A 23,537-nucleotide genomic window follows, 5' to 3' on the forward strand; every position below is an offset into this window, starting at 1 on the left:
CCTCTGGGTTCAATCCTTAGTACCAACAAAACAAAACGAAACAACCTTGAATACCCATTCATCTTCTAGGTAAGTCTGAGGTGGAGTTGAGCATCTCTGTAATTAAACCCACTGTTCAACCTCTCTCTCTCTCTCTCTCCCTCTCACACACACACCATAGATTCTAGAGGGGACTGTAGAAATTCTCTATTTATAGAGGTTTCATTTGTTTTTTTTAACAGTGAATACTTTTTTTCCCCCAAATAAATATTTATGGCACTGTACCAAAAAATACAAATAGAAATGGAGTTGGTCTGATTTTCAGAAGACCTGCGGTACTATTTGGAGAGGCATATCAATGGATCTAATCCAGCCCTATGGGCCATTCATTTTACGAACTGCATGGGCACACAATTAGTGTCAGAGAAAGGTCTAGAGCCAGGAGGCCTGAGGACTCCCATCCAGCATTCTTTCTGCTGTACAGCATCACTCCAACTTTCAAACCACTTGGATAAACGTGGAATCACGTCTGCACCTCAGGCAGCTCAGCCTAACAGCCTTGCCGGCCTCCGGCCCAGGCTCCCTGAACATGGAGGCAGGTGGTTAAATGAGTTTGGTTTCCTTACCTGCAGGTGGACATAGTCATAATCATCCATCCAGCTCCGTTCCGAGCTGTCACTGCTACTACAGTCAGGAGGCGGGTCCTTTCCCAGGGTGGGGGGCAAGGGCTTGCTGAGGGCCTGGGCCTTGCAGTCACCAGGACGCAGCAGCTGCATCTGGGAGCCAGTGTGGGGATACTCTACTGAGTTCATGAAGTTGTCAGGTCCATTTTTCAGATGGGAACTGCCGGGGCCTGGTCTGAAGAGTGCCTCTGCATTGGTGTTGATGGTGGTGGTCAGCTGCTTGGCATCGTCGGGCACCGACTTGGCCACCATCACAAACCTGTCCAGATCATCGCATTTGTTTTGGGGCTTATTGATGGCCAGGATGTTCAGGGACCAGCTGCACTCGTTCAAGTCATGGCTGGTTTGACTTAGAATCTGGTGGGAGTCTTCCACTCTCTGGAGCTCCCGCTTCATCTTGTTGTGGAGGACCAGTTCCGGGAGGTAGGAGGCATTGGCTACCGCCCCCTTGGCAAAGTGGAGGTACTCCCTCAAAAACAGCTCCACCTTGTCCACAGCCGTGCGGATCTCGTTGATGTGTCTTTCCATGTATCCGTAGAACCGCCAGTCGGTGGTGACCAGCGCCATCAGGCCACAGACCCCCGTCTCCAGGGCCTGCTGGAGCCGGTGGAGTCTCTCGATGGCTGTGTCTGGATCCAGGAAGAGCCTTTTGTCCTGAGACGGGGAGGCGGACAAGGAGGACTCCTTGGAGGAGGTGGAGGAGGTGGACATGTTGCTCCGGGTGCTGCCTGTGCTGGAGAAGGACAACCGGTTGATGCCGTCGACCACATCCCGGGAGCCTTTGGCATCTGGCACGCTGTGCAGAGGGACATCATAAACACCGTCTCTTTCTTCGGGGTTTGCTTTCTCGCCGTTTTCTGCTGGTGGCTCCAGGAACTGGACTCCCCGGGGGATGTCGTATGCATCGTTCTGAATGCCCACTGCCTGTCCCAGCTGCGGGGGCGATCGGTGCAGGGACAGGCTTTGGTGCCTTCGCGCCACGACTTCTGCGGCTCCGGGAGCATCGCAGGCGTACTTCATGTGAAGGTCCTTCCCCACTGGCTTGGTGCTGTTTGGGGGGATGTCATAAACGCCCTCGGGTCTGATGTCTGGCCTTCCGGTTTGCTTCACTGGAGGGGGGAAATCATATTCTTTTTCCCTGTGCCCAGCTTCGTCTCGGCAAGCGGAGGGCGGAATGGCATAGACCTGTAAAGTAAGGAAAATGCAGTCTTATTTGCTTGGCTCTTGGGAGCATCAAGGAACTGAACGGGCCATGGAAACACAGCCCAGAATTCCCTCCCGCTGGCCGGCTCTGCTCTCGCCCTCCACTCCTAGCTGGGTGTTTCCATAGTGCTGCTGTTCTCACTTCCCTCACCCTTCGACAGGGACATCATTCCTCTGGTCTCGGTGCCGGCTCATCTGAGGAGCCCTCCTGGCTGAGCTGCGTGCCCCAGGTCCCAGTCCTGGGGCAGATGCTGCACTCACACACTGGGCGGGAGGCTCTCTTCCGGGTCCCCCTGGTCACCCCACAACTGCGTGAAGCTGGCGAGCCCCCAGGTGTTCTGAGGCACAGTGCCCTTCTCTGTGGAGCAGGGATAACTGTACTTCCATACAGGTGCGCCCCAAAGGGTGACTCCTACCCATGCACGGCATAAGCGGTAAACAGTCCACGAAGATGAGATGAGTTAGAACTTGCCAACCCGCACTCCTCTTCCCTTCCAATGGCCTCTCCTTATTGTTTTCCCCATTTTTAAGGGGAGCTTCTAAGTTTGGAAACCCTAGAGTTAACTTTAGTTATTGCCGTGCCTACCTGCCCTCTTTCCTTCCTTCCTTCCCTTATCTAAACTAGATTTTTCCCCTTTTGGGTCTGCCTTTCTTGTTTTATCCCAGTGAACTAACACACACACACACACACACACACACACACATACACACACACGTACACATGCACGCACACATGCCCTACTGGCTATGGTGTCGTAGCTCACTCACCCCTTTTGTTGGGGGGATGTCATACACCCCCTGAGGTTTTATCTCTCCCACCGGAACTGAGAACACAGGGCCTTTCACAGATGAGGGAGGGATGTCATATACCTAAAGAGAAACACTTGAGTTACCCAGAATGGTAATGTCTTGTATTGGTCATTTTTTATGCTGCTGTTTCATTATGGGTTTATTTCCAGGCTATGTACAGGCTTGATTGTGGGTAGCATTCCATATCATAAGGGGTCAATGGAATTTTTCTCTAGAAACATCGTGTTCTTTGACTTGGATTGAATACGCACATGATCTTAAGTGTAATATCTATATTCTCTGAACCTGGAATTACAATTTAAAATTCATGCTTCCTGACATAAGGTGATAAGTGATAAATTGATAAGGCCACATGAACTTTCTCAGAAAAAAGACTAGGATTTCCTCATAAGGAAAATCCAGAAGACATAATTTAAAAAATCACTGGTGAAGATGGCTCCTAGATTGACAACCCAAACAAAGCTTCAGATGAAATGTACCTAATTTGTGAATTTTCTTTGCTTAAAGAATGCTACCCCCGAGAACTGCTCCTTCCTGGTGACCACGTTCTTGGCACGTACCCCTTGCATGGTGTGGGAAGGAGGGACATCATAGACGTCCTTGTGGCTTCGGGGTGGGTCCTCGTACACGTAACCATGGGCTGTCCTCACGGGTGTGATCACCTGGGGGCAGAAACAGGCCAAGGGGTGAGGCTCAGGACTGCAGCAGAGCTCCTAAACCCAGCCAGACACTCAGCCCTCCTCTCTCCTTGCAAAGGGAGAAAAGAGAGGCAGCGAAGAGAGGAGGAAGAGAAAAAGGAAAGACCATAAGACACCGGGTCAGGAAACTTTCAGATCTCTCCTGGACCCCAATAGGAAGCAGGCCCCAGAAATACTCTTTTCTTTCCTCGTGATAACAAAATCATCTTGATGTTTGTCACAGAATCTCAATTCCAGGTATACACCTGAAGGGAGGTTCAAGTTCTGATGAAAGTCCTCCCTGATCCCTTTGGAAAGGCCCAGGGCACAGCATACAGATTTTTTTTTTAAAAGACTCTAAACTTTTATAAAGTAAATAATGTCAATAGTTTGGCCACTTAAAATTCCTCTCATACCCTTCCCAGCATGCCTCTTCATCTGACATTATTATTATGATTATAACTAAAATTCCATGGGTCAGGAGCCCAGAAAACCAAGGCTCAAAAGTGCAGTCCTTAGAACTTCTAGAGCTCTTAAAATTGCCTTATGAAACAGAGGAAAACAGCGTCCCTCGGTACCCACAATGGAGCGGTTTCAGGACCTTGCGAAGACAGAAAAACCATGGATGCTCAAGTCCCTTATATAAATGGTAAATTTTTTGCACAGGACCTATGTACCTCATCTCTAGATGACTTAAAGTATGACTTAAAGTATGACTAGATGACTTATCTCGTACAATGCAGATGCTATGTCAACAGCTGTTATACTGTATTGCTTAGGGAATAAGGACAAGAGTCTGTACATGTTCAGTACAGATGCAGGCTTTTTTTTTCCTGAATATTTTTGATTTGTGGCTGGTTGGATCCTCAGATGCAGAACCTGGGAAACAGGACTGACTGTACTGACTCAGGGAGCCACCAACAGAGTGCAGGTGTCACGACCTCTGATCTCTGATCGTTTTCCCATTTCAACAGGGAAGTGAACATCCCCAACAGTTTCTGTGTCCGAGGGATGTCAGAAATCAAATACACTCATCACAACTCTGGCAGCTGAAGCCAGTGCCCAAAACGTGAATCTCCCATTCTGGGCTCTTACTTTTATATTACATACGGCCTTGATATCCTAAATGTGGGTAGAAGCGTTATTGGAACTTAATTTATCCTGAAATATATTTAATTCTCAAAGGACTTCTAAATGGTCAGGGTCTTGTTTTTGTACAATCCCCACACCCAGGATCATGAACAGTATTGCCCATGATGTCCTGGAGAACAGACATCGCAAATTAGGAAGAATTGGTTGTTCCCGAAGAAACCCTTATTCTTTTTCCTTTCTCCAATGTGAAAACTCTGGCGTCAGGCTGCCTACAAACTATGTGAAAAATGCTCCAAGTCTGTCTTCGGCTGAAATGGGTGGAACTCAGCCAAATGCACCAATGCCCTTCCCCCCAGGGACTCAAAAATGCCAGAGTTCAATTTTATTTAAAATCCCTGGTGCTTACCACACATTATTTCTTGCAATGAAGGTATCAGAGATTAGTATGCAGTTAACATTTCCCTGAAGTCTCTCTGCTTTCTTGGGTTTAAAAAGGAACCTATTGCTTTAAAGTTTTTTTGGCATGAAGCAAACAGAACCGTTTTGTACAGCGGCCACTGTTCTGTGGATGGCAAACCTTCCCCTTGAAAGCAGAATGCCACTTACTGAAGCAAAACATACTGTGTTTCTATGCATAGATATAGAACCCAGCGATCTACCCGTCTCTATTCTGTTCACTATTGTCCAGCTGAAAATGAAGGTTTTCTCCTGGTCTTCTCATTAGCTCCTCTATTTGTAGCCCTGTTTGGGCTTAATAATAGAACCTGCTCACAGCGCAGCTTTTGTTCAGTCTGAAAGTTTCTAAGAGTGGATTCTCTCCAGCTTGCCCATTTTGGAATAATGCTAATGGACCATCAAAGCTGGTTATGTTGGAGTCCAACTGGACCGTCCACTCTTGTTTAATAAAAGGGAGGGAGTGGCACAGGTGTCCACAAATGGCATGAAACAGGAACACAGGGCATGACCCTCAGAAGGGGTCACGGACAAAGCGGTTCCTTGCCCTGGCGGACCTTCCCTGGCAGAGTGTGGTGTTTGTGCTTTTCCGCACTTAACATTTCACTTCCTGACAAATTCACAGAACCCCAAACTTGCTCTCTCTTTCTCATTTAGGGGATGCCTGTGGTCATCTGGTTTTTAAAAACGTTGCATTCCAAACCAGTCATTTTCCTTGTTTATGCATTCAAAGAAACAGATGGTGAAAGCCACAGGGGGGAGAAGCCAACAGAACAGCACTGTCCTGATGGTCCAACCCGATTCACTCTGGTCCATAAATGGCATCTCAATGGGACCAGTGTTTCTCCTCTGGTCCCGTAGGGCTAGGATACTCAGTGATTTGCGCTGCACCATTGGAAAGATCCAGGGGCTGAGTGTCTACTTTTGGACAATCTGTGCCTGGACCCATTGCTTGGGTCCCTCTTTTGCCAACTGTGTGTTCTCTTCTGAGAGCAAAGTGCTGACGGAGCTGTCCCTTACAAAGTCTCCAGTTTTGTGGCTCATTAAGGCTTTTTCTTCCTGCTTGACTGGAGTACACAAAAACCTTTCTACTCTCCCTCCACCTCCCAGAATCACTGAACCTTAGCCTGAGAGGCACACCTAGTTCTGGCTAAGGGAACCTCGGGTTTGGGGGAATTTGCCTGGGCGTTTGTGGGCTCAGGTAGGAATCGCTACCCAGCATTTTAAAGCTCCCCGTCTCAATGAAATGAAGTCAGGTTTTTCATTTCCTTTTTCTCTCGTGTGTTTTTCTTTTCTGCATTCCTTTCATGCTACGTATTTATTTATAGTTACAAGGGCTTAGCCTTAGGAATTACAAACTGACCTCTTAATTCACTCGTGTCGCCTCAAAGGGGGCTAAATGGTGAGGTTCCCTGGGTCTTAGGACCAAACACTACTGCAATTGCTTCCCTGATCACCCGGAGAAGAGGATTTACACTTTGAGATGTGGGTTTTCTGTCTCTGTCCCGAGGAGGAATCCAATCTTGGTGAGAGGTTAGGACCATTCTTCTCTACTAACAGGAGAGTTCCAAGAAAGAGACTTTGGGAAGAATTAAGAAGCAGAGAAGAGAAGACCCTGCAAGCATTTTTTTCTTTCCTCTTTTTTTTTTTTTTTAAAAAAGATCATTAACTCATATTAATAGCACATACCGAATGTGATATTTCCATACATGTGTGTAATGCAGTGTGTATTGACTGTAAGCATTTAGAAATCTCCAAGGCTGGGTCCTGGCAAGGTAGCATCAAAAGACCAGAGACTGGGGTTATGTTAGTTCCCTAATCTGTTTACAAAAAAACAAGAAAACAACCTCAACTTGTTCCAACCCACACTCTAATGGTGTTTGCTTCATGCCATTTTGAGCCTCAGATCCTGGCTGAGTGAGCTGGTTTTGGAAATGTTTTGAATAGAGTTGGCCCTCTGTATCCTGAAGTTCTGCACTCTTGGATGTCAACCAACCTTGGATCACAAATATATGAAAAAGAAATTCCATCCGTACTGAATATGTGTGGACTCTGTCCCTTGTCTTTAGTGCCTTAATAGTGCAGTATAACTATTTATATAGCATTTGCACTCTATGAGGATCTACAAGTCATCTAGAGATAATATGAAGTCTATGGGAGGATGTACAAAGATATGCAAATAGGGCAGACACCATTATCTATAAGGAACTTTAGCACTGTAGATTATATAAGTTTAAGAATCCTGAAACCAAGCCCCAGAGTTCAGAGGGATGACTGTACTTTCATGTCTCATAATTTTGAAAGCCATCCATACTGATGTTTGCAGAAGAGAGGCTGTGTTTGATAGTGAGGGCCTGCGGTATGCTGAGCACCAATGTGTGTGAGAGGCAGCGGGTTGGAAGAGAAGTCCTTGTGTCCACATTTTATCAGCCTGGGCTCGTACTCCCAGCAGAGCAGGGGCCCTGTACTTGGATGCTTGCAGGGTCCAGCAAATAGGGTCTAGGGCAGACACAGATGGACTTTCGTGTTGGGGAGACAACTCACATCCTACTAAAGGAGGCAGTCACACCTCTGTTCCAGCCAACTGTTGTCCCATCTTTCAAAATTTCAGGAGAAGCCAGAAATCTGGATTTTTATGTGATATCTTAGTCCAAATATTTAAAAATTAGTCCAAATATTTAAAGCAGTGTCCTGGCCAGATTGAACCTACCTCTGGCCCCCAGGCTGCCCCTCTTCATCTTTGCCTTCATCTAGGTATTTCTGCCCACCTTCCTTAGGGCCTCAAGAGCCCCAAGGGCCGAGCCCCTAGCTCTCACCAATTCCATCCCTTGGCAAGACTGATTTAGTCCATCTTTCTCCTGTGCTCTGCATGCCCACTCCTCCGAGCCTTGATTCATTCTGAGTCTTTGTACAGGGTTTTCTTCATTCTTTCCTAATATTAAAATTTTATTCTATTTTTGAGGCCAAGTAGAATGCCGTCCTCCACGAAGCCTTTCCCTGATAGATCAACTATCATCCTCCCTGGGCAAGTGGTACACACAACTCCAATAGAATAGGTCTTGTCAGTTATGGTTTAATGGTTTCAGTACAGCTCTTCTCTTAGCATTTTAGGGTTAGAGACCATTTTTATCCAGTTAGCTATAAACACCAGGGCTTATAACTGTGCCTTGAATATAGTAGATCTTAAATTATTTTAATAAAATAAATCATCCATTGAACATATGAATGAACCAAAGGAAAATTCCAGTCTTAAGCAAGATGGCGGGAGCTAGAGAGGATGCTGAATGGCGGCTGCCTGTATAGAATACACGGAGCACTCAAGTAAGCCAGCTCTGGGTCAGGGACCATGGGATAAAGGGCAGAACCCAGTCCAATCAGCAAAGGAGCAAAGACAGTGGATTGAAGGTGAGGTAAGGATGAGCAATCAGAAACCATGGGTGGACGCACCTCCTGGGAGACTAAGGAGCGCTTGCAGAGGGTTCCCTTCTCCTCAGTTGGGCTTGCATGTGGTGTGAACACTTGGGTTCTTCCCAGCCAAGCCAGAAACAAGGGGGGGTGTTTTGGAAGAAAGAAACCCCAACAAACCCTGCTTTCTGCCTTGACGTCAGAAGGGAAGTGCAACATAAAGGAATAGGTATCATGCTTGCTTTAATTCTGAGAACAGGTGACAGCCTCATGTCACAAGAAGCTGGGTACCAGTGACCTTGTCCCATGGGGGCTTTGGCTCATTGGAAGAATTAGATCCGAAGAGGAGAACGGTGGACAGTGGAAGCAGGACTCAGGCAGAGCTGGATTCAACTCCTGGCTGTACACTTAGCACAATGAGAACCCAGTTCATACCCTTATTCATACCAAGCCCCATTTTCTCATTCGTCAAAGAGAAATAATACTACTTTCCTCCTAGGCTATTATGAATTTTAAATGGGATCAAGTACATAAAGTTCCTGGTATTAAGTAAATCCTTTAACCTCAGCTCTAGTTATGGTAATTGTCACCTACTTTATACAGAGTTAACATTTTGAACTTTGCCTTCCAGAAGTCATGGGACTTGGTAATCCAGAATAATCCTGCTGAAGTCAACTTAAAAAAAAAAATAAAGCTCTAAGGAAAAAAAAAATGTGGCAGTGTTGGAGATAGCATGCCAGGCAAATGCTCTACCACTGAGCCACAACCTAGACCCCCCAAATATTCTTAATCGAATCAGTGTTAAAGGATAGTAAAGAATTACTGGGTCAGAATCTGAAGGAGAAGGAATTCATGGTGGCAAGGGTTTTTTTCCCTGTGGGTATCTGCTGGTCTGAGAAGCTATGTTGTGTTGTGCTTCTTCTGGCTTTTGAGGATGAGGGGGATACTGGTGTGTACGGACACCAAGCCAGGGACCTGGATGAACCATCCCCACTTTGGGCTGGAACCCTAGGATTGGCATTCAAAAGCAAGGATTCCCTAGAAGGAAGCCCACTTCTGCCTGGGCTGTGTGGCTAGGCTTTAGGTCAAAGGGTTGTTCAGAACATCTAGAAGCACAACATTAGATTTATGTGTGCTTAAGAGACGGACAGAAGAAAGCAGAATCCTCTTTAGAGACTGAGAACATCTTCACAGGCCTCGAATCATTTTTACAAATTAAAACAAACAAAAATAACAATGTCCAACACACAGTCACAGATAACCAGGGACACAGGAGACTAGCTAATAGGAATCAGGACAAACTTGCTTGCTATCGGATTAGGAGTTTGTGTCTTAGTGACCACAGATCTCAAAGCTATTTGCTTTCAAAATGTTTCCCAGTTAAACCATGAGAGAAAACAAAATTTAATCGTTTTTAAAGTCAGACAGAAAGAAACTGATCTTCACAAATGCCTGAAGCGTTGAAAGTGTGGTGTGAGGGGCACTTGGAATTTCAAATCGAAGCAATAAATGACAAGAGACTTTGGTCCTTGATCCCTATCCATAGATCTACTTGGGTTATTATTTTACGAGGCTCATACTCATGCCACCATTGTCACAATTATTAGCATCAAAGTTCAAGATATGCCAGTGGAAAATCCCAGGGGAAAATGTGTTGGGAGATAATAACATTTACCCAGGAGGAAGATGGTGAGGCTCACACTCAGGGCACTGTTGAAATTCTCATCAGATGAAGCCTTTCCAGGGGAAAACCACAATCTGTCAACGGGATCTCACCAAGAAGCTGGACACAGACCATTGCTCTGGAATGTGTAGAAGCAAAGCATTTTCTCTCAAGACAACTTTTGGTCACATGGAGTCACTTGTGCTAGGGTCTCAGCAAGTCCACTTCACCTCCCCAGTGCAGAGCTGGCTGGGTGCCTGGGATCCGGGCAGCACAGCAGAGGCAGAGGCCGTGAGGTTAGGAAAACTTGAGCTTCTAGGCTGCAGCTGCCAGCTGAATGGAGCCCTGAGGGAGATGGAACCCTAGCAGCCTTCCGCCATTCACAAAGGCAAAACTCCTCACCCCTAGGAATACTCAAGTGCCGCCATGTTTTGTTGTACTTCCTCCTGATGCAATGGCTCATCTACTCGTCACAGCTTCTCATCTCTTTTCTCTAATACTCTTCAGCTTCAACTCCTTCCCTCCTTTCACATGCTGCTAGCAGCCGGAGGGAAGAACAAATTAGTGGACACTAAAAATATGGGTCTCACAGAACTAGAGAGTAGTGGCGACCATAGGCTGGGAAGGGTTGAGGGGTAGGACTGGGAGGATGCAGAGAGGATGGTTAATGGGGACCAGGGTGCAGTTGGATGGGAAGGATAATTTCTAATGTTTGATGGCACGGTAGGATAACTATGGTTGACAACTAATTGTGATTTTTTTTTCTTTTTTGGTGCCAAGATTGAACCCAGGGGATCTTAACCACTGAGCCATATCCCTCCAGCCATTTTAATTAAAAAAAAAATATTTTGAGAGAGAGTCTCGATAAGTTGTTGAGGCTGGCTTTGAACTTGTGATCTTTCTGCCTCAGCCTCCCAAGTTGCTGGAATTACAGACGTGCACCACCATGCTCAGAAATTAACTGTATATTTAAAAATGGCCAGTAAAGACGATTTCAAATGCTCCCCCAGCACAAAGAAATAATAAATGTTTGAACTGATGGATATGCCAATACATTGATCTGATCAACGCATGTTGTATACAAGAACTGAATAACACACTATACCCCATGGGTATGTACAATTTTTATGCTGGTTGGAGTAGATAAGAGATGCGGAGATGGGATGGGAGTGACACAGCAGACTTCAATAGCATTGGTCATGCTCTAGTGTCTTATCATTATTGACAGTTCTACTCTATCTTTGTACATATCAAAACATGACAAAAATCACCAAATATAACTTTTTATAATTTGAGAAAATTTTTTTAAAAAATAATAAGGAATCCCACTTGGAAAAGTTCTCTTCCAATAAAATCATGGTACATAAAAATTAAAACAGGGACAACCTAACTTTTGTAACTCTTCTAATTTTGTAGCTCATCTCCACGTCCCATGAGTCTCTGTGTCCCAATCTCTACAATTCAAAGCACCAAGAGGAATGCCTGGCCTTGCTCAATCCTGTCTTTGATACTAACTAATGCCTTCATTCCAAGCCAGTGGAGCTAGCTCATGGATCCAGCAGAGCCAGAAGATGGTAGCCAGCTTCTCGAGTTTGGCCCCGTGGACTGGTCAGGAACTGGGCAACCCAGATGGGGCTCAAGAAATACAATGTGTAGGGCTGGGGTCGTAGCTTAGTGGTAGAGCAGTTGTCTGGCATGTGTGGGGGTTTGATTCTCAGCACCACATATAAATAAATAAATGAAATAAAGGTTCATCGACAAATAAGTATATTTTTTAAAAAAAGAAATACAATGTGTAATTGATGAAAGATTAAAAGTGCCATGGCACCATACTGATCACAGTATGCATTTATAACTTTGCCATTCATGGGACCTGAGATTGTCTAAATTCACAAGTGTGTTTCACTGATTAACAGTCTATTTGCTTTTTCTTGGCATATGTGGAAAGTCAAATTAAGACTGCTTCCTGTCTACCTCCAACCACAGCCCCACCCCCAGCTCCCTGATTTATTTATACTATCTCTCTTTGGGTTTCATACATTAGTAAGAGTATTTAGATTTCCCAAACTGCTTATTAGAAATGCCCTTGCAAAGCATTGACGGAGCCACCACAGTATTTATTAGGTTTTATAATAATTTCTTTGTCTTACATGAACTACTTGACCCCTTCCCTTTAAAGAAAGCCCCAGGAAGAGAAACCATGCTCATTGCCTGCCCCGTTAGAACCAGGGATCAATTTTTAGAAACTCTTTTTACAGAGGTTTGTCTGTTTAAAATCCAAGGTGACTACTCGCTTTTCCATGTCCAGGGGAAAAGCCACATGTTGCCTCCACTGGATTTATTAATTCTCTATAAATTCTCTCCGCCCAGCTTGGGTGTAGCAGTGAGCTCATTTATTTACTTGCATAGCAACGATATAATGAAAACTGCGTCTGGCCTTAAAAATACATCCTTGGGAGCCACGTCTGTGGTTAACCCTTGCCAGGCCTGCTCTTGTGCTTTCCGAGGTTCTTTTCCCCTTTATTTTTGGGAGGCCGTTTGCTTTGCTCCAAAGTCGTCTTGATGCCTGGTTTTCAGCTAGAGCCGAGGCTTCTGCTAGCCACATTTAAATCCCAGCCAGCCAGCTTCTTTCCCCCAGTGAGGAAAAAGTTGCTACCGAAAGCCTGCAAGTGGAACAGGGCTCCTGGGTCACTTCCATCTTACCCAGCGTTGTGTGGTGAACCGCTCCATGGAAACAGTGCCCTGATTGTTAGGTCCCCAACTGTCCCCCCTGCTGCCTTCAGGAAGTTCTTCGTGTGGCAAGTGCTAAAGCAATATTTAGTTGTGGAGTGACCAAGCAGCTAGAAGCGTTTAACGTAAAAGAACACAATGGGAAATAAGGTCTGGACTCAAGGGGTTGAGGTCTCTCTCAGGACAAAGCTGAGTACAGCCCGTGACCGATGGGCACAGAAAGACCATTTAAAAATAATATCCTAATGGACCAAAATGTTCTTTTGAATGAAAACTAGAAAGGCACATGCCTTTGGGCTCTTTTGATGTCCAATTCAATTCAACCGGACCCTGAGCACTAAATCTAGATTTTGAAATGGGTTTTAGAAAGGTGCCCCCAGAGTGCCCTAGGGAAGGTGTGACTGTGGAAAGGAGGTAAGAGGTGAGAATGTGGGGACCCAAACCACCGTTGGTATTGTTTCCTCCTAAACAGCAGACGCATGGCTGATTGGGCACATGCTCAACGTGGCAGGACTCAGTGCCAGCTCCGAAGGGGGTTGTTGTGTCAAGAGGCCTAGAGCTCCAAAGGGCCTCTGCCAAGTCCTAGAGGATTAAACGGGGGGACTGGCAGAAATCAGTAAGTTCCAGGACAGCATGCTTTCTTAGCTCTTGATAACAAAGCGGGGGAAGGAGTTCTTCACTAGCAACTCTCTGGATGTTTTCTTGGGCACAGCCCCCGAGGCCACTGGAGGCTGATTCTCCCGGGCTTGGCACACCCTGACCCTGCTCTTGCCGTGTTTGGGCATAGCTCTATCATTTGAAGGACACTATCGTTCTCAATTGAAAAAGTAGGCTGGATCCTAAAGGAATGGTAGGAGGGTCTTGAAAAGTCTTGAGAGTCAAGTTGATTTTTTTTTTCTTTTTGTTAAAGACTCTCAAGTTCAGGTCATGTAATGAAATTTTATCAAGTGATTCTGGGCCAGAATTAGATAAAGACATATGGATCATAAAATGTTAGCAAAGACCATCGGAACCCAGCATGGCTTGCCATTTTGCAGTTGAAGGAGCAGATGTGTGTGTGTGGGGGGGTTACGCAGCCTGCTATAACAGAAGTAAAAGGGACCCTCGGTTAGCTGAGTTCTCTCCTCCTTGCCCTGTGGCCACACCAGCAACACCCACTAAACATTCCCTAGACAGTCACCACTTTCTAAACTTCACAAATAAACACTCCAGAGAAAGTTACTTCCATCTATGAGAAACACAACTTGAAAACTAGGTATTGCAATGGGGGGAGGTGCCCTTCCACAAACCAGCCTGTTGAAGGAGATCTCTCTGTATCTGATTAAATGAGGTTATCCACGTGGAGCAACTCCACGTCATTGGAGAAGAGGCTATTTCCATATGGCAGAGAAAGTAAACATAGCCAATGTTCTCAGTTGAACCCCAGTCCTGACATCCCCCAAAGTGACCCACTCAGGACTCTGGAATCAGCCAGCTCTCAAACCGACCCCTGACGCTGGGTGGCAGAAACTTCCACGTTCCTTAAGTCTACTCTCTGGATCTGAGGTGAGAACCTTGGGCAGCAACTTTAATTTCTCCTGGCCAACAGAATGCTTCTTAGTGCCCAGGATTCTGGAGAGCTGGACTTGCTAATGAAGTGTCTAAATGTGTCCTCTTAGTGTAGGGCTTGGCGACTTCAACCACTCGTTGGGATGTTAAAATCATTAGCGTTGGAATCAGACAGACATGGACTCAGACACCAATCCCGCCTCCTGGGAGAGGCAGAAAGTTAACTTCAACAGGTTAACTTTCTCCTGAGACCTCAGAATCTTCCTCTGAAAAAGGAAGGCCATAATGCACCTCACCAGGCTGCTGAGAGGATCAGATGATATCATGTATATAATGTCCCAAACATGAAGCAAAGGTTCAGAGGCATCTCAGGGTCACACCCTATAGTCTATTTCTGAAACTATTTTGCAGAATCACACATAGACTTGAGTAACTAAAAACACCACTAAAGGTCACCCACTACATTGCTGGTAAATTTGAAAACAAAAGCGAGTCCAATATGTAACTGATTTAAGCATGACGTGCTTTAAGAAAAACCAAATATTTGACTGGCTAATGAATACCACAGGTGCACACCTGTAATCCCAGCTCACAGGTAGGTGGAGGCAGAAGGAGTGTAAGTACCGTGCCAGCCTGGTCCACTTAGCAAGACTCTGTCTCAAAATAAAAAGTAAAAAGGGCTGGGATGTGGCTCAGTGATAGAGTTCCCCAATAGAAAAAGAAAAAAAAAAAAGATAAAATAGAAAACGATATTATAAAAATTATTCAAATAAACCAGGTGTCATGATGACATTGCTAAATGCTTCCTTGCCTCCAAAACGGGTGTATTGTGGGGCAACTTTAAAGAATGGCCTCCTCAGGTCTCTTCGGATGTTACTGGAGTCACGTCCTGTCGATGTGCGTCACACCTGGACTCTTTACCCAGGTGTGGCATCTCTCTCCAGACATTACCTCAAAAACAAGGTGAAGGGCACAACCCTTTAGAACCAAGTGCTTTCGATTTCTGACGTTTCTCTAGTTCTGCATTTTGTGCAATGCCCTCAGACAAGTCCGTTTTAAAAGAAGTGTTCAACCACTAGTAAGTCCCAGCGTTATCTTTAAGCAAGAGAAGCAGATTCTCTCTCACAATTCAGAGCGTTAGCTGCTCAGTCAGATACAGCACTGTGCGTGGTGTCTTTCTCCTTGCTCTGATAAGCTGGTCACTTGGCATTAAATCATTCGAAAAGGAATGATTCAAGCCTCTGTTTGCCTTGGTGTGGGTTGGTCAGGAGTGACTAATGCACTCTTGGAAATGCGTGTTATCTAGGAGCTGTAGGACAAAGTGCAGCTGAGTTTGAAGGTTTTGGCCTTGACCAAACAAGAAGGACCTTTGTCTAGTTCTGACGAGGCGTCAGGCCTGCTCATCCCACTGGCGTGGGTGGCTTGTCTGGGAAGGGACACTTCTCCTCTTCAGCTGAGGTCATGGTTTGCTCTTCAATGCACAAGGACGTCTAATTTTATGTAAAGATTTAAAATGCATCTTGATTCCTCAGGGAAGAAATTTTAGATGAAATTTCAGTTCTCTGCACAGCCCCCCAATCCATGTACGGAGGAAAAAGTTTATTCCAATTGGGTTTATCTGTCCATAGGGGTGCACACTCCCGGAACCACAGTTGTACTTTGCTGAGTTTATATGTGGAGAAACTGGAGGTGCCCTCTGCCCTGGAAGTAGTTTTTGAGCTCTGTGTGTGTAGGCAGGGAACAAAAGAAAGTGAGATGAAGTCAGAGTTTATCTTCTCCGGGAGGTTTCATTTCCTCTAAATCTATTTTTCACTTGTTAGTGGACAAATCTTACTGCTTAATATATATAGCAGCTAGTTGGCTGGTATCTGAGTGTTGCTCTGGGCAACCAGATTTCACAATGCTTCCAATTTCAATAAGGGAAGTCCTTGTTCCTTAGCCAACCACCGTTTGGGTGTCTGTGTGCGCGTGTGTGTCTGTGTGTAATCTGTGATGACTCAGTGTCTAAGAAGGTCCAGACATTGTAACTAATGTATTTCTGATTCTTATATTACCTTTCAGGAATGAGCTTAGAAGACCTGGCTAACACCTTTGAATCATTTCCTGGCAACATTTGTTTGGGTCCTATTTTGGAAGGCAGGATATGCTCCTCAAAGATGATGCCATGGAGTCCTGGCAAACCTTTACAACGCTTGAATTTTCCGAGTGTCTTCTCAAAGCAGCATTTGCCTCCGTCTAGAGCACCTAACATAATAGTAGACCCATTGCATTTTTTAATGGTCCCATGAGCTGCCTTGAGATCCGTGAAGTGTTCCATACATTTTAGGACCAGAAAGGAGGAAAAGAACTGCTGGGCTGTAAAGAGAAAGGTGCACAGAGGAGATGGATGCTGCGATGGGTTTTAAAGGATGCCCAGGAGTTCCCAGGGAGAATAGCTGGGGTGGGTCATTCTAGGTAACCCATACCAAATGCAAGGGAAGAGCTGAGACTCAGTAGGAAAACAATCTTTTACTGCTTTGAGTAATTTTTCTCCTTAAGTGACTATAAAAGACTTAACCAATCTTGCTGTGTATGTAGGGGGAAAATGCATAAAATACAGCCTCTTGGACAACCTGACCTTACATCAATTGCACTTTGCTGGTTGTCTGTGTGAAGATAGCTGTGATTGCAGAAGATGGGTGGTGACTTTCTCAAAAGCCCTTCTAACAGGAAACCACTGTATATAATCTGAAGTCTGTCACACCATGTGATAAAGAGTTGGAGGCTGGGATGTGCGAATGTGACAGTGGGTGGGTGATAAGTCCAGAACCACCTTCCCACCTAAGCTTGCAGGTGCACTTAAATTTAATACTATACAGTAGTTGCCTTCCTGGTTCATTCTTGTTGGCCACGGTATGCTAATACTTTGCTATATGGCTAGCCCCTGCCTTAAGGTAGCTGATAATTTAATCCCAAAGTGATCTTTAGAAGGAGGCAAAGCGAATCTAATTCCACCAGTTACAATTAAAGCAACAGGTCCCAAGAATAATCATAGAAACACATATAATAATAACTCTGTGTGGATCAAGCATGAAATGGGTACACTTGGGTGGAAGTTTTACTGATTTCTGAAGCAGAAAAATGAGGTATTTTAGATCTTTGTAGGCATTTTCCTTTGGGGTACATGTGGAGACTTCAATTCAAACCAAATACCTATATTAGGTAGAATTTTTTCTTTTGAAATATTGAAAACTTTTTTCTTTTTTTGTAATCCAGCTTTTCAAATGATTGGACTCTGAGTAACTCATTTAATTTAGAATTGCCTCTGAGTTCTTGGCAATCATGATGCATATTTAGAAATTTTTGCAAAGTGACAAAAATCTAACTTACAAATTGTTTTCAAATGTAACCGAATAGTCACGAACCCTAAATATAACAACTAACGAGGCTGACATGATGCTGTTTCCTGGACGTTTGTCTAAATGTTTACTAATTTCTACTTTGTAGTTCTTGCATTTCATATTTTTGGAGACAAAACTTCATTTTATTTACTCATTATTATTATTAGTCTTTTTATTTTGTTTAAGTCAGTTCTTAAACATCCTTGTAGGTCCTGGGCACTCTGCCCACAAGGTCTAATGGATAAAACAGCCCTGCTCACAAAACCCAGGGTGAAAAAGAACAATGAAATTAAGTAAAGGCGTCAGCGTATATGGTTTTCGAATACCTTTGGGGGATTTTTACCACCCTCCTCCACAGACTGCTTGCACAACTACATGCTCAAAGGACACGATACATATGCTAGCAACTATGGGTATGTTCAGTACATGCAAAGAAACACAGATTGACATAGTTCAAGAAAAACTCCAGGAAAAGGAAGAAACATAAGGAGGAGGACTCATTTTTAGGCCCCTGCTATGCTCAGCACTGTGCCTGGGGATTTCTGGGTATCATTCCATCCACTTCTCACAAGAGCCCCTTGAGATAAACACAATTATGCCCATTTTACAGATAAAGGAACCAACACCAAGGGAAGGTCCGTGACCTGTCAAGGGATACTCAGCCAAGAAGAAACACAACCAGGAGTGGGGATCCACCCCGAAACCCACGCTCCTCCTCAACACTCATGCTGCCTGTGTCTCATGAAAGGTGGGATGAGAGGACTTCCTCTCTCAGCCTCAATGCTGATTTAATAAGTGATAAATGTCAGTGAATGGGGCTGGGATGCAGGAGGGTGGGTAGAGAGAGAAGGGAGAGGAGGCAGGATTCACTGTCTTTTTTTTTTTTTTTTCCTTCAGTGATTCATTGGTAGTAAAAACTGTGGTGGGCAAAACTTCTGAAGCCCACAGTTTATGATGACATTGAGGGATTTTTGAACGATGGAAAGTCCCCAAAACTCAATCATGTTGGGACCTATCCAAGCCCCTGCATCCTCCCTTTATAGTGCTTCTCCAAGTGTAGTCCTGCCCCCCCCACCCTGCCCCAGAACTATGCAAGGAGCTCAGTCAAGTGCAGATTCCAGGGCACCCACCCACACCCACTGCATGAGGCTCCCTGAGAGAAGGGGCCTGGGAATCTGCACTTTAACTCACCTCCCCCACCTCCCTGGGTGGGTCTCTGTTCACTAAAGTTTTAAAGTGATGTTTGTGTGGTTCAAAACAAGATGCCGACTGGCAGGGTGGCACACACCTGAGATCCCAGGGACTAGGGAGACTGAGGCAGGAGGATCACAAGTTCAAAGCCAGCCTCAGCAACTCAGCAAGGCCCTGAGTTACTTAGTGAAACCCTGCTTCAAAATAAAAAGGACTGGGGATGTAGCTCAGTGGCAAAGTGCCCCTGGTTTAAATCCGCAGCACAAAAGAAAATAAACAAATAAACAAACAAACAATGACAAGAAGATTCCACTGTGTTCTCATTTTCTTGCTGAATGACTCTTAGGGAGCATAGCTTAAGCCATCAGGAACGTCTGGTTCTAGGTTTATTACCATGTCCCAGATGCAGAATTAGAAAGAAAAAAAAAATGAGCCAATGAGCAAAGTAAAGGTTAAAAGGGAAAAGAAGCAAATTGCTTTACTAAAGAGTTAGTAAAACTGCTGAAATGAGAACCAAACCAAACCAAGCCAGAAGGAAAAGACCAGGGCTGATCCCGGGCAAGGAGACGACCTCTTGGGGCCTTAAGTGCAGCCACCCACTGAGAAGCTACATGGCAAGGAAGATGCTGGCAGAAGTCAAGACGCCACTTTTACCTGGAAAAGCTGCTAAAGGTTCTCTTCTAGGAAAGGAAAGAAGGAAGGGAGGGAGGGAGGAGGTAGAGGGAGGAAGAGTGAGTGGGGAGGGAGAGGGAGGGAAGGAGGGAGGGAGGAGTAGGGAGGAGGATGGAGTAGCAGGGGGAGGAGAAAGAAGAAGAAAGAAGGAGGTGGAGTGGGGGTGGAAAGGGAAGGAAGGAGAGGTCAGTTCACCCCTGGGTCCTGTGAGCCTTGATCTCTGGGACAGTGCGCTAGGCCATGCGTCCTAAAGACCCAAAGGCACTGAGCTGCTTCAAGGGGAGGTCAGGGTATCACAGAGGGGGCATGGTATTTGGCAGGGATGAAGCTAGGACCTTCCTGTTCTGGCCACCATTTCACTCCAGAGCCCAAGGGCCCTGGGCTACTGCTGCGGGCACTCCCCCAGGACAGCTCTACCTGTCCCTGGAGGGCGGGCAGAGGTCCCTATCACAAGCTGAACTGCTCCTACAGACTCCCCTTTCCTTTGGCTAAACACAGAATGTTCCACCGAATGTCGAATTAACAGAACAGCACAGCACAGGGAGCGATGGCCTGGGAGCCACCCCAGCCCTGTGGCCCCTAGACATCCACCCAAGGGATCGTGAGTCACAGCCTTTGGCCTCCGAGAGGACGGGGACCCTGGAGAAAATCAGGCGCAGTCACAGGGCGCACAACAAGAAGTTGCAGGTGTCGGACCTCTCCGACTTGGAACTCAAAAGGTTGAGTCTAAAAAGGAAAACACGTCACCTTCCTGCCAAGATAAAACTGTGATGAAAGTCTGGGCCCACCACCTTTCAGCCCAGCACTTCCTGTCCTGGCCACCCCCCCTCGGCCCTGCACCAGCTCAGGCTTGCTATTTTTAAGGTGCAAGCAACCAAGACTAAGAGAAGCTGTTTATTTATAGTCACACCTTTCAACTGTTCTTTTTCCCCCAGAGAAAGAGGGGTGGGGGGAGAGGGAGGGAGAGCAAGCAGGTCTGGCTTTCCCTTGGCATCCAAAGTCGCTGGGGCCAGAAGGACTTTGAAAGGTCAAGACTCCAACTATCGCCCCCCCTGGCAGAGATTGCTGTCCTGGGGAATGCAAGTCGGAAGGCTGTTCCTGGCTTCTTCAAGAATTCCTCCTTCTGCACGCACACTCGGATCACATACGCTAGAGAAGTGTTTTGTTAGAACATACTTTTTTGTATCAAAGGTGCTTAGAGAATGCGTCAGTGGTCTTGTTATTTAGCCGAGGTGCGGAATGGATTTAACGCAATCATGCTATGGGCCTGTATAAATACACCACTGTGAATTCCACCTTGACGTGTAAAGCACCCATCAAAAATAAATAAACGAGCGAAGGGAAGGAAGATCACTAGAGAATAGGGAGAAGGTGGAGGGGCGGGTAAGGAGGGAACTAGGGACTCAGAGGGAATAAATAAAATCCCATGCATGTGTGATTCTGTCAAAATGAACCCAATTATTATATACAGCTCTATCCTCTAATTACAAGAATGTTATATAGATGAAAAATAAAAAGGAATCCAACGATAAATCTCCCCTCCCCCATTTATTCAACTAAGGTTTCTAGAGCCAGGCAGGTAGATATTCCCTAATTTACATGGGTTTGGAAGTTCAGCCTTTGTACTAGATTTGTTTGCGGGAGGGCCCATCTATAACATCTGTATTTAGTTTTCTAAGAGCCAATCGGCTCGTTCTGCCACCTAACTGCATCATCCCTCTGGTAATTTGGAGATATTTTCTTGTCCTATTAAATCAGTCCGTTCTTTAGACCAAACCTCAAAGAACCCACTGGAATTTGCAAGTTAATGGAAGGGAAGCTCCGTCCCCTGTAATGCACACCAACACATCACCCTGGTTTTGGCTGCTGTCACCAAAAACCCAGACATTCATCTTCATAGCACAGGTACCCGCCCTGCATCATTGTGTTTTACTGTGTCCCTCTCCACAGTGTAGACACCAGGAAGCCTTCTTCACCCCTTGGTTCATCACAAGCATCAAAAATATGGCAAATGTTCACCATTCATCTTCAGTGAACACGTTTCTATTTATTGCAGATTGTCGTGGTCTTCCAGGTTATAAAGGGTGTGGAAGAGCTCCCCACCTGCTATGGTTTGGGTGTGGTCTGAGTGTCGCCCAAGGGTCTGCTGTGATTAAAGGCTGGATCTCTAGTGTGTGAAGTGATGGAAATCTTGGGAGGGGCCTACCAGGAGGTCCTCAGCCTTTGGAGGTGTGTCCTCTGAAGGACTGTGGGACCCCAGTCTCTCTTTCTCTCTCTAGCTTCCTGTTTTGTGACATAAACTCTTCCACACATATCTTCTTGAGCCATGATGTAGCTGTCGCTGAGAGGGCCCTCACCAGATCCCAGCCAATGCCAGTGTCATGCCCTTGATCCTCCCAAACTCCAAGCTCAATAAATGTTTTCTCTTTATAAAGTTAGCTGCCTCTGGTATTTAGTTACAGTAATGGCATGCTGATTAATGCATTATCTCTTTCTTTCTTTCTTTTTTTTTTTTAAACTTGATGTCTTCCTAAATATCTAAGCTCCACTCTTTTTACCCACTGGCATTATTAACAGGAATAATTTTAAGGATGTAGAGATGGCTTCTTTCCAAATCCACTAGTATCTGTGTATTTTAAACGAGTCCAGCTTTAATGCCTAAAGAATGCATTGGTGATGTGATCTACTACTGGCTTTTTCTCTGCCTCTACTTCCCTTGTGGGTTCTTTGTCTAGTCAAGCCGGTGGGCTCAAGCGAGGATCACTACTGAATCACAAGATTTGGTGCTTTGTGTCCCTCAAGGAAGAAAAGATAAGATGGGAGACTATTTGGGCAGAGAATCTAGGATCCAGAAGCAGATCTATCTGAAAGATGGAGAGAGACAACTCTGTGATCCAGGACGACGCAGGAACTTAGAATGGCTGTGGACCAAGACCATTTGTCCCATGATAGTTGAAGAAAATTCTGATGGAGGATGAATGGTGAAATGAGGCAAAAATAAGATAAATCAAGGATGTTTGAGTTGGGGCATTTGGCAGATTGACTCTTGGGTAGTTTTCACTTATTATTTCTGGAACATTTCTGTTGCCCCAGATGCAATGGGAAAAGAAAGTGAGTAGGGACAAAATTCTAGTTAGTCACTTACCTTTTTACTTAAGTGGGGGCCGTTGGTGCTCCCGATGCTTCTCTGTCCTGAAGGTGGCACTTGATACACATCTTGTTCTTGGGTGCCATGCCCCGTGGGTACTTGGTAAATTCCCTGATTCTGGTAGGAAGGTGGCACCTGGTAGACAGTGTCCCGAGATGCCGCCTGTGAATTGGGCACCTGGTAGAGTTTCTGTTGGGCAAAGCTCTGGTGCATGGGTCCAGACATGGGCTGGTCGTGACTGGGCGGGGCGTCCTGCACAGGACCGATCAGAAGCTTCACCCGGTTGCCAGGGACGATGCCCTGCCGTCCGTGGAGGGAGCACAGCCACCATCCTTCCAGTCCCCCGGTATTCTGCTCTATGACAGTCAGGATGTCCCCCTTGCGAAAGGCCAGCTCCTCAGCACACTCTGGGACATTGTCATATAAGGCCCTTGCCATGAGATTCTAGGAAGAAAAAAGAAAAGGGGAAATCACTTTAGTGTGTCCAATCCGTCTCTTCTGTACCTACAGCCCATGCTCTCAGGGAGACACACACTTCCTGGAAAAAGAGAAGAAGAAATCTGAACAAGAGCCTATAAGGAGGAAAACAGATGGGCAGACGTAAGACAGACACACACACTGTCTGCCTCCAGTGACATCAGACTACCTCCTCCGAAAAGCTCGAGACACCGGGAGAGGTCTTTCCTCTACTTGTAGATGTTGTGCCAAGGAATTATGAGTAGCCCTGTCCAAGAGTCAGAGAACGGTTCTCTAAGCAAAATGGTCTTCTTCCTTTCTAAAATAAACTCAAGATGGGGGGGAAAGAAAACCTACTCCTAGATGGACCACAATGGACATCTCTCAATTTTTAAAATACATACATTGGAGGAATAGAGTCAAAGAAAATCCTACATAACACACACT

General features: G+C 45.6%; 2 protein-coding genes across 6 annotated transcripts in view; one reads left to right on the forward strand and one right to left on the reverse strand.

Annotated features, from left to right (window-relative positions):
* The window catches only part of LOC110598371 (small integral membrane protein 13), a 135,433-nt gene that overhangs the window by 70,555 nt on the left and 41,341 nt on the right, over positions 1–23,537 (forward strand). The window lies entirely within an intron of this gene.
* The window catches only part of Nedd9 (neural precursor cell expressed, developmentally down-regulated 9), a 102,759-nt gene that overhangs the window by 6,117 nt on the left and 73,105 nt on the right, over positions 1–23,537 (reverse strand). For 3 of the 4 annotated variants that reach the window (XM_040282141.2, XM_005327472.5, XM_078020539.1), the window contains exons 2-5: positions 22,632–23,078; positions 3,236–3,337; positions 2,634–2,735; positions 606–1,847 (exon numbers count right to left, since the gene is read on the reverse strand). In XM_040282141.2, coding sequence (XP_040138075.2) covers positions 606–1,847; positions 2,634–2,735; positions 3,236–3,337; positions 22,632–23,078 — 1,893 coding nt within the window. The remainder of the gene's footprint in view (positions 1–605; positions 1,848–2,633; positions 2,736–3,235; positions 3,338–22,631; positions 23,079–23,537) is intronic. The other variant, XM_021727852.3, reaches the window with a different exon arrangement.

The sequence above is a fragment of the Ictidomys tridecemlineatus genome, chromosome 8 (assembly GCF_052094955.1).
Source record: "Ictidomys tridecemlineatus isolate mIctTri1 chromosome 8, mIctTri1.hap1, whole genome shotgun sequence".
NCBI lineage: Eukaryota > Metazoa > Chordata > Mammalia > Rodentia > Sciuridae > Ictidomys > Ictidomys tridecemlineatus.